The following is a 10,948-nucleotide window of genomic DNA, read 5'->3' as shown; positions in this document are numbered from 1 at the left end:
ACTGAATTAATTATTATTTTTTCTATTTCTTTGTCATGGCTACTAGTAACTGTGAAGGGTGGCATGAATACATTTTTATGTCTCAATAAGTATAAATATAACAGCATTTCCACAAGTTCACATATGACTCCCTATATGATATATTTTCCATCTTGTTCCTTTTTTCATGCCTTAATGGTTTTATGAGAAGATGTTTTGACCCTCGCAACAACTCCTGACTACATGAGAAAACAGTGGTGCTGATAGTAAAAGTTGGAGGAAAAATAAAAGCCCTGCGGAGTCGAGAGATGATTTTCAGCAATCACAGTCCGTTTGGTCCTTTTTATCCATTATCCATAAAGCATTTAAGTGTATTTTTCCGGCCAAAAAGATTCCTGACAATGTAAAAAAAAAAAAAAGATTACTGAAAACGATTTCACTTCTGGCGCAGGAGAGAAGAGGAAGCTCATCCAGCCGACATCCTTGAAAGACCCCAAGCTTGAAAACCTAAAGCAGGTAGAAGATGAGTCTTTTCATCAACAGAAAAGAAAATAAATGATCTCTGATACGTATTTCCTTGCACGAGAATTTTCCTTGCCTTTTTGTAATCTCATTATGTAACGACCTCAAACTTTGACACATTTTTATTTCATTGACAGAGCGACACGTGTGAATTGGAAGTAAAAGTTATCAAAACATTTTTCTAACTTGAGATTTAAAAACTACATGAAACTACACAAAGTAATACAAATGGATGCCGTACTTTTCAGAAATTTTTTAATGTAAAAAAAAGTCATACAATTTTTTCTTTCACGTCACATTTTCTTGTCATAAAATCTCATTAACATGGATTAGATTTTGTGGTTGTGACAAAATATGGAAAAGTTTAAAGGTTATGAATTTTGACAAAGATGCCATTATATCAGAGCTTTGTAGTGTTTTAACTGAATATAAATATATGCACTTTTGCATATGAATGCATGGTACCGAACATCAATTATACCTGATAAGAGAGAGAGAGAGGGGGAAGGCTTAGTGAAAGTTTAATGAACATAATTATAAGCGGTGATAGGAGACAGATCAGACTGTGTCAGTGGGGAGTCTGACGGATCGCAGTTTAAAACCCTTTGTCGCAGGTAAAAATAGCAACTTAAGTGTTTCAGCCACGTAATGTTATAAATAAACCCTCAAATCAGAACAAAATGCAAGTGAAACAGCAGCTTTTCCCATGTCTGTCCAGTTCATTCTCACGTCGTCGCTGAGAACAGACAAAGCTTATTTAAGAAGCAGCCAGGCTCTCGTGCTGTTATCTTATTTTTTTTTTTTTCATCTGCTGCATTGGTAAAAGAAAAACGTTTGTGAGAAGGTGAGGTGTTTGATGTGTCTGACTGTGTGATTAATTGTGTCCTGAGAGGTCTTGGTGGACTGGATCAATAAGACTTTGAAAGCAGAGCACATCGTGATACAGAGTCTGGAGGAGGATCTGTACGATGGACTCGTCCTTCATCACCTGCTGGGTGAGACGTTACACGTTTGATGTCCCATTAAATCACTCAATCGTGATTTCAATAACTGGACCGAGAACAAATGAAACGGGCAGTCCCAGAAGCTTAACCCCGAGCTCATAAATAACGTCTTCCTGGTTTCTGCAGCCAGATTAGGCAACGTGAAGCTCGACGTGGAGGAGATAGCGCTGACCGGCTCCTCTCAGCTCCGTAAGCTGGAAGCCGTCATGAAAGAGCTGGACAAGATGCTGGGCGTGGAGGACAGCTGCCCGATCAAATGGGACGTCAAACGTGAGTCGACGCAATTCGACTTGGACTCTGCAACAAAAAAGCAACAAGTGAACAAATGTCCCCTTCTGGCACCGACTTCAGCTTCATTTCACGACAGGCTTTGGTGCTCGCTTGAGGGTGCCATCTAAGCTCACACCAGCTGGAAGGAATTTGAAAAGGGAGATCGAGTTAGTTTGAGGAAAATAAGACCAAGAAAACATGGGAAATTTTCCCAGATTTTATAAGCAAATGATTATCTAAATGTGAAATGTGTGTGCACATATTTTTAGGGCGTCTTCTTTTTGTGATGACGTAACCTGATGATGCAGAGCGATGTGACTCTCAATTTAATCCAGGTGTTACAGAAAAATCTGTGACCCATCATTTTCTGTGACCGCAGGGGGCGGAGGTGCGATTATTCTGGCCAGAGTGATCTGTGACCAGTGTGATTTTAGCTATTTGAGGGTTAAATATTGTTATAAATACACCCAGATTGTAGTGATGAGGTGGTAGAACTCTGAAAAATAGTTGTTTTAAACTTTGACATTATTTACAGGCCTGTGCAATAAGATCACAGATTATTCTAGCCAAAATAATCTGGCCATTTCTTAATCTGTTACCGATTTATTAAATGACCACAGCTGGTTTGCATATTTTAACGATGGCACATAGGGATTCAATGCGATGGTCAGTGTTCAGCCTCAAATACAAAGTAATGCATTACATTTATGGAGAAAATATAATGCATTATTTTGTATATAATCCCAGATGTGTCAGTATTTACACAGTATTTGCACTCTATCGTCCCCTGCGGTCACAGAAAATGATGGGTCACAGATTTTTCTGTAACACCTGTTTTGGAAATTGCAACTAATAAAAATGACAGGGCTCTTTTAGTTTGAGTGTCGCTTGAGTTCAGACTGGTTTCTCGGCAGCCAGAGCATTTTGATACCTCAGCAAACATTATTTTGCCATTTTTCCCCCCCACAAAAGCTGGAGACAGTGCTTTTTGAAGACTAGTGAAGTACACTTTACTGCCTATTTGTTTCGTTTTTTTTCTCAAAGGCATGGTTCTCAGAAAGAAAGATGAGGTATTAATACTCATAAGATATATGAGGTGAGTAATTTTAGCTAGGTAGCTAATTGCTAGCCTCCTACCTCTGGCAGTTATGCTAGCTGCTATGCTCACTGACAAGCTAACTACCGTTAAGCTAAAAGCAATGCAGCTATTTCTTCGTATTTTATGCATTTATACACAAAACAGACATGTTTTCAAGGCATAGGAAGGTTGCAGGTATCAAAATATTACAATTTGCTAAATGTGTATCCATGTTTTCCTTGAGTCATGAAGCCGTTTTTGAGAACATCCCTGAATGTCTTTCTCCAAAATTACCCATTTTAGTTGTGCTTCTGTTGTGTTTGTCCAAGATCCTTTTGGTTTATCTTAGTTGCCACACCATATGTTTTTGAGATCTGTCACATCAGTCCAAGCTGAACTTTTTTTTTTTCTTTTTTGTTTTGTTTTGTTTTCCGTTGTTTGCCTGTCAGTCATCCACAACAAAGATCTCCTAGCTACCATTCATCTGCTGGTTGCCATGGCAAAAGCCTTCCAGCCTGAGCTAAATCTGCCACCTAATGTGAAGATTGACGTTGTCACAGTAGAAGTAAGTCTTTTCAGCCCCGGACCTGCCTGGTGAAATTCCCACACAGCTTTGGCTAACTTTTCATTTTCACGCAGGTAAGCAAGAGCGGAATCAAATCTGAGGTGCAGACCGAAGTCCTGACAGAGGACAGGTGAGTGGATTTCTGCGTCTTGCTTGTGTCTTACTCTGATTTCATTTATATATATATATATATAAAAAAAAAACAGAAGTCATATCACATTTATTTTCTTTTTCTGCAGCAACGCAGGCTCAGGCTCCTCTAGCTATCCTGGAAGTGAGTGAGAGTGGTCAGAGGTTGAGCTGAAGTGACATCTTGAATGTTGTCCAAACACCATTAAAGCCTAACACATTTTTCTGGATGTCTCACCAACCCAGGGGAAGATCCCATTGAGCAACTGCTGAAGCTTGAGGCTACCAAGGTCAACACAGTGAAGAAGGTAAAAAAAAATAAAAAATAGACGACAGGAGGAGACATGCTGGCATTGTTCAAGGTGTTGATGCTCCCAACTTTAGAGATTTGTAAAGTTAATGCATAAAATACACCTCATACTGTGTGGGCTTGTGGTCCGCACTTCAACTTTCACTATAGTGAACAAGTCTGCTTAGTCCTGTCACTGTAACATTTTCTTTTTAGGGATTATCCCATGTTGCAGATCTAAACTACAAAAAGTCCAGTCAATTTAACATCTCTTCACAAAAATAGGCCAACAAGAAAATCATGGACTGTTGATTTTTGAATCTGTAATGTAAAATGATCCAATTAAAGCAGGATGCTTTAGTTAGCTCCACAATTAGCAGTTGATTAGGCGGGACAAGGCTAGGCATGTTTATTAGCACAGCAGGATCCATACACAAGGTCATTCAAAGTGCTAAAAACTGTTCAAGAAAAAGATAAACAAAGCAATAACTGTAATCATTTAAAGATGACATAAAAGGAAATAAACAGTCAAATGCACATTTAGACATTTAGACAAGATAAGTGTCATTTCCTTGACCCACAAAGCTGGCTTACCCTGTTGATGTCAGCCAATGACGGTGCCCTCTGCACCCGGCGAGTCAGGGCTGTGATAAAGGTGGCCTGACATTTGCCCACTTTGGTGCGTCGATCCTTTCACAAAACACTGGGAGGCAGCAAAAAAGGCGCCTTAATCCGGCCTTGAAGTGTTTTGTAAGAGCTAATAACACTTCCAGTCCCGATTTAAAGAATCCAATAGTTTTTGGACGTCGGGTTTACAGGGAGTTCGTTCCAGAGCTGGTGAGCGTAGAAACTAAATGCTGTCCGCGCTGGTCCTTGCAACACTGAGCTAACAAGTCTCTGAAGACACGAGGCGTCTAAAAGGATCCCACGAGACGTTCAGGTCCAACACCATTCCTTGAAGTTCAATAACACCATTTAAAAATCTATCCTTTTACTAACAGGGACTCAGTGCAATCCTGTGGTGTGATCCATTTCCCTGGTGCCGGTCAGGACTGTGGCAACAAGGTTTTGGTTAAGCTCTGATTAATTGTCTTACATATGCCAGTGAAGGCACCGTAAATATGACTTAAAATAGTGAAGCTAAGTTTTCACTTTACACCTTTGGCTTTGTAGGTCTGGGTCTAAAGCCACACCAAAGTTGCTCACATGTTCTGTCATTTTTAGCCTAATTGGATCTAGTAGAGTGCTGATCTCAAACATTTCATTTTGGATACCAAAAAGAAAAAAAAAGCAGACCAAGTGAGTATAAAGGACTTGTAGAATAAAATGTGTCATCAGCATGGTTATGTTAAGCAAGTAAATTTGTAAAAATGGAGCCTGGAGGAACACCGCATGTGATTGTTGTTCACTCAGACACAGCTTTTATAAATGACATAATGAAGTCTTGATTTGCTAAATTAGATGTTTCGCAGTTTCACAAGTACCCATCAACTCTACTGTTTGCCAATATTTTATGACCAGCAACTGCATCAAATGAAGCACTGACATCCAGTAAAAGTAAAGACAGATGCATTTGATGCAAAACTATGTCAGTCTTTGATCTGTGATGTGTTTCAAGCCAAGCTGGCCACGGAAGAGAACATTTTTCATCAGAACAACTTATTTGTTGAAGAGCTGACATTTCAGTTTTCCTCCTTGCCAATAATCTTCATGCTGCTGGACCTCCATGTTTATACGATGTACTGTCATAGTTTGTCTCTCTAGGAGGAAATACTCTGTTTGTCGAACCAAGCAGCCGATGTTGTGAGGTTACGCTGTCATTACTTGTAGATCAATGTCCTATTGACAACCTTAGATGTGCTTGTTGTGCTCAAATGTGTTTCGCTGAGCTTTCTCAACAGGATTGCCTTCAAATCTCCAGGTATTTCTGAGTCCAACTTTCAAAGGACTGTTTTCATCCACATTCTCTAATCTAATCATATGTTCAGTGTTCAGTACAAGTAGAAACCATTCAAAGTGAACTAATTCGAGGTGTCTTCAGGATGCCAGCGATGACTGGCATTTTGATCCTTCACAGGTTTTACTTCTAAGAATACAACGCGATAAAAGGCAAAGAACATGGACTTGGTGGTTTTATCGTCAGAGGAAATTCACACTCTGCCTGTTGCATTAGTTTTTATCGGCTGTTTATTTGGCTGCAACTACAGTTAAACTTTGTGAACTTTAGTGACTTAGCCAAGTGTCTCTTTTCCTTCTCCGGTTAATTTTCAACTGTTTGACCAATTTATTGCGTGACTTTTAGTAATGGCTGCACACAGTAACAGTTGCTACTTTACTATGAGCCTGATTACATCCCCTACTACAGTGGATGGCTTTGGTGACGGCACCTTTACTTACTCCCTCGCTTCTCAACTTCCGCTTTCAGGCCATCTTACACTTCGTCAACCAGAACATGGCATCGCTGGGTCTGCAGGTGGCTGATATGGACAAACAGGTACAATCTGACGGTTCGTTTACTCCAGGCTGCCGAATAATAAAAATAGACTCTACATTTAGCTTGCCTGAGATTTTATCACTGTTCGTATGAACGAGATCCAAAGTCCCGCGTTTCTGTCCCAGTTTGCTGATGGAGTGATATTGCTGCTGCTGATTGGCCAACTGGAAGGCTTCTTCATCCCACTGGTTGACTTCCACCTGACCCCTGCTAACGACGCCGAGATGGTAGGGTGTATGATTTTAAAGTTTGAAGTCTTCTTTTCATCAAATTTCAACATCTTAACATGATTTTTTTATATTTAAAATAAACGGTTGTGCGATGAAGACCTTCACTCTACTAGGATTTCTAAAAACCTTTGCTTTTATGTGTCTTAATTTCTTATCTAACCACTCAAAAACAGGCACAAGTACCTATTATAATGCATGTTTTGATCAAATGCATTTATGCAATTAACATAATAAAGCACTTGTGCCAATATCTTTGATCTTAATTTACGTTGGGCCAACAGGATGCGGCCTGTGAAGGTAAAACCTCTTTTATCTGAAATACGACGGGTTCATGAATAATTCACTGGGGCAACGACATCCGCTAACATCTTCCCTCTCAGACATATAGACGGTAAAATGATAGGAACAAAGTAATCAAAAATATATCTTTGTGTCTGATGTTTAGTAGTTATATGTTAAGGACATTCCACACTCCTATTACCAAGAGTTGGAGGATTTAATTTCAAAAACACAAGGCGTGGCTGCAACTGCAAAATGAAATATTGACGTCATATCGGAACATAATTCGTATTTAAGGAGATAAAACAGGTTTTAAATGTAAATTAGCATTATTTAAACTCACTTTGATAAATATGTTTGTGCTTTGTTTTTGGACTGCAGCTTCATAATGTGACGTTAGCCCTGGATCTCCTGGATGATATTGGCCTGCAGCTGCCCAATATTGACCCGCAAGGTGAGGAAAATGACGTCACTTTCCAGAGGAGCAAAAAACACAATCACAACACGGCACAAAATATTGGCTTGATGGCAGAAAAAAATCTAGCGTCTGTAAAATTACTGCAAACCGAGTCAGATAGCTGAAAGCGCCCCTGCTCCAAGACAGCAGTGTCAAACTAATTCATATTATCTCCTCTATCAGCAGCATTTATCCGGCTGAAATGGGAAAAGCTAAAAATCTGTTTGTGTGTCAGGCGGGACGCTTTGTCCACGGAGAATTTAATCGCTGGAGTGGAGAGAGGGATCGACGGTGTTTCACAGGAAAAAGATGAAATTGTTCAGGGAATATAAATGAGCGTGACTCGCGTCTTAGTATTTATACCTTAAGATGATTTTCTCCGTCTCAGGCCACCATCGTTCCTTTAGAGAGGAGCAGCAGAAAAGGCAGCCTCAAAGGGACAATGTTGTCTTGATGTCCTCTGATAGGAAAAGGGATTTAACCCAGCTCCTCTGCTGCAGGAGCGTTTGCCTGCGAGGAGGAATCCATGTTCATGAGCCGTGCTATCCTGGATATTATTGTTATCGGGCTCAAAATGTTGATTGTATCTGTGTACTATATTAAAAAGAAAGAGTGTCTTTCAACTCCAATTTGAAAATTGCCGTACTAATGATACAATTATAAACCTCTGAATATGAGTTTTTCATCCAGCAAAAAAAAAAAAGATATTTCTCCTTTTGATGCTTCCAGCCAATTTACAGCATGCAATGCTTAAAAAGACAAAACTCGACATTACAGTACATTGGACAAATTGTTTTCTGTTTTTGGTCAAACTGGAATATCAGAATTATTTCTATTAGCAAAATGGCAGAAAAATTTGAGCTTTTTAGAGAATTTTTTTGTACTTTTCTTCAAATTGAGGAGAACTATGCCTGGGAATAATTTGGGAACACACAGATAGTAATTTTATAACTTGGTACGTTTCCAATTAAGGTTAATGAATGCAACATTTGAATTAAATGGTAGCGCACCTGAGGATTTCAACCTCCAACACGCTGCTCACTTTGTGACATCATGGAGCAAATCTTAAAAATATCAGGCAAAATTATGGACCTCGATAACTCTGGTTCATTTTGGGGGACAGTTTTTATCCGTTAAAGTATAAAAACCAGTCAGTAATCATTATGTCTCACAGATAAATGTGTTGTGGTGTGAAATGTAGCTTGAGCTGCAGGCTGAAGCTGTTCAGTGAAACTCATCATTCGCGTTGACACAAGCTGAAAGGCCGCTCCGAGAGGAAGAAGGCATTGCTCTAAAGGGAACATAAAAAGCACAGTTACGGTTTGCAGAAGCACTCATTTGGTAAATATTGAGTTAAATATCTGTGTTTTGGAGTAGCCATTTCAAAACTCGGATCTTAGTCCCGCTGAAGATTTTTAAGCAGATCTGAAAAGGTGTGTGAACAATTCAGTTGTTACCTGACTGGAGGAATCAGCCAAAATTCCTGCCAGCTGTTGCGAGAAACTTCGGGAAGGATACAGAAAAATTAAACAAAATCGATTTGCATGGCTTTGGATGGTTTCACATAATACTGTACAATACAGCAACGTAATGAATCAACTAAAATTTGAGCTCTTTATCGTCCCGTGCAGGGTAGTATTTAACCACTTTATGACTTTTTATTGCATTGAATATAGTTGCACAATAAAACACTGAAGCAAATAATATTGTAGAGAATACCATTAGAAAAATATTCATGATATTTTTATAGTACTGGGTGTTTATTAACATAAAAATATTGCATGACACTGTAAACCACAGGTTACTCTCATGCGGTAAGTAGCAAATATAATCAGTTGCTGTATAACTTTTTTCACTGCAAATAGGAGAACAACGAAGCAAGGGAAACAACCGATATATCGGGACCTGAGTCCATCAGTACCAAACAGATTGATTTGGTATCGATCCATCAATTGGTATTGATGGATACGAATCCTTCAATTACCAAACGGGTCAGTCTTTCCTCTCCGTAGATCCGTTACCGACTGGATGATCTTTTGGTTGAGTTTCAACTTCCCTCTTACAGGCGCTCAAACTCGCCCATTCTCTTCTCCACCGGACGCGCACGGCGCCTTTTCAACCTTAAAATAAATTCCCGGCACTATAACTGATCATGTAAAGACCGGCACGATTAATCTAAGTCCAGAGGTGGCAGTTAATTTAATTCATTTTTACTGTCTTTTTAATTAACGCCATAATTGCTGTAATGAAAGGATGAATTCCAGGACTAAAGGCCTTTAAACGGGAGCATGCTGTGCGTGTTAATTAGATGAGCCAGCGATGGAGTCAATCTTAATGTCACGTTCATTCACTTATTGAGTCCCACCAAGGACAGAGAGATCAAATTTCTGCCTAATGGATTTTTCTTGTCCTCCTGATCTGTTGACCCGCCTGAGTGGATTGTGAGAGGAGCTATTAGCTAATGTCCACAAAGCGTGGTCGCAGTCACGGCGCTTCGACTTGGCCAGGCTGATTACGTAACATTTGTCCTGTGAATATTGTGACAGATATCGTCTCTCAGGACGTCGCCGCCACCTTGAAGGTCCTTTACGCCCTGTTCAGGAAGCACAAAAGGAACTGAGGGAGGAAGACAAGATGAGCTGCTGGAAATAAACAAGAAGATGGGAGGGGAAAAGTGTTTGCTGTGTAATTTATTGCTGTATTTTTGTTTTTTGGGTCGTCGTACAGATTTAGACAAAAACAGTGGGATCTATTTTCGAACATTTTAGCTTTTATGAATAGGGGCACTTTATGTAGTATAGGCTAAATGTGTTTTGAAAAATATATATATATATTTTTTGTAAATATCTTGAGAACTCAGGTTGAAAAGTACATCTTCTCTTGATTAAAAAAAAAGGTATTAAATTTTACTTTTATCAAATTTGGAGGACAGCAAATACTTCAGTGTTGGTGGCAGCAGCAAACTGCTTGAGTCAGAAAACTGATATTTTTTTAAGACTCTGCACACCTGACGGAGCCTCAGGTAGAGAAGCAAGAAACGCAGCTGATTGGAGTCAGTTTATGCAAATAAAGCTTTATATCCAGAAAACTAACATCTGACTATCATCACAGAAAAAAAAGAAAAGAAAAAGAAACGGTTGTTCACAGTTTAGAGCAGATTTTGTTTTACAGGTTTTCCGTGCTGAAACGTTTCAGTGATATGCCAAATTTGAATTTTTTTTTTACTGTTGCCACTAAAACCTTTGCAAAGTTTTGTCTACTTTTATATTTATGAATGCCATTGTGAATAATACGTTTCTCTTGACAATGACAGTATCATCAATATCTTAACTTCAGATGGACGACTAATATAAAGAAATATTCAAGGTACGGCATGTGGATGTAACTTAACTGTAGCTTAATCGACTGCATAAATATTAGGTCATGTGTCCTTGGTTGTGTATGTATTTCCATAAAGCTTCACTCCCTGGTAACACAATTCATGTGTCGTCTCTTATATTTTAAATTCAGCCTGAAGGAATTGTTTATTGTTGTTGCATCACTCCCTAAAATGATATTGATGCTTCCTCCTGTGTTCCTGCTAATGTTATCTGTATAAAACTCCTTTTCACAGCAGAGCGAACAGGAAGTGGTGAAAAACATAAGAAAAGCA

At 39.1% G+C, this 10,948-nt stretch overlaps 1 protein-coding gene across 1 annotated transcript; it reads left to right on the top strand.

Moving 5' to 3' along the window:
* Nucleotides 1-399: 399 nt before the first annotated feature.
* Nucleotides 400-10,774, top strand: LOC106943529 (gamma-parvin-like; the record flags this gene model as incomplete). The annotated part of the gene is made up of 11 exons (XM_015026837.1): nucleotides 400-495; nucleotides 1,394-1,496; nucleotides 1,632-1,775; nucleotides 3,303-3,418; nucleotides 3,493-3,548; nucleotides 3,658-3,692; nucleotides 3,794-3,855; nucleotides 6,262-6,330; nucleotides 6,456-6,557; nucleotides 7,221-7,293; nucleotides 9,843-10,774. Coding segments are annotated over 11 exons (930 nt in total), but the record flags the coding sequence as incomplete, so codon positions are not given.
* Between the last annotated feature and the right edge of the window lie 174 nt (nucleotides 10,775-10,948).

Source organism: Poecilia latipinna, unplaced genomic scaffold, assembly GCF_001443285.1.
Source record: "Poecilia latipinna isolate Pla-1442-1.1 unplaced genomic scaffold, P_latipinna-1.0 Scaffold5419, whole genome shotgun sequence".
Taxonomy (NCBI): Eukaryota; Metazoa; Chordata; class Actinopteri; order Cyprinodontiformes; family Poeciliidae; genus Poecilia; species Poecilia latipinna.
The sequence above is the reverse complement of the archived record's forward strand: the minus strand, read 5'-3'. Positions and strand labels throughout refer to the sequence as shown.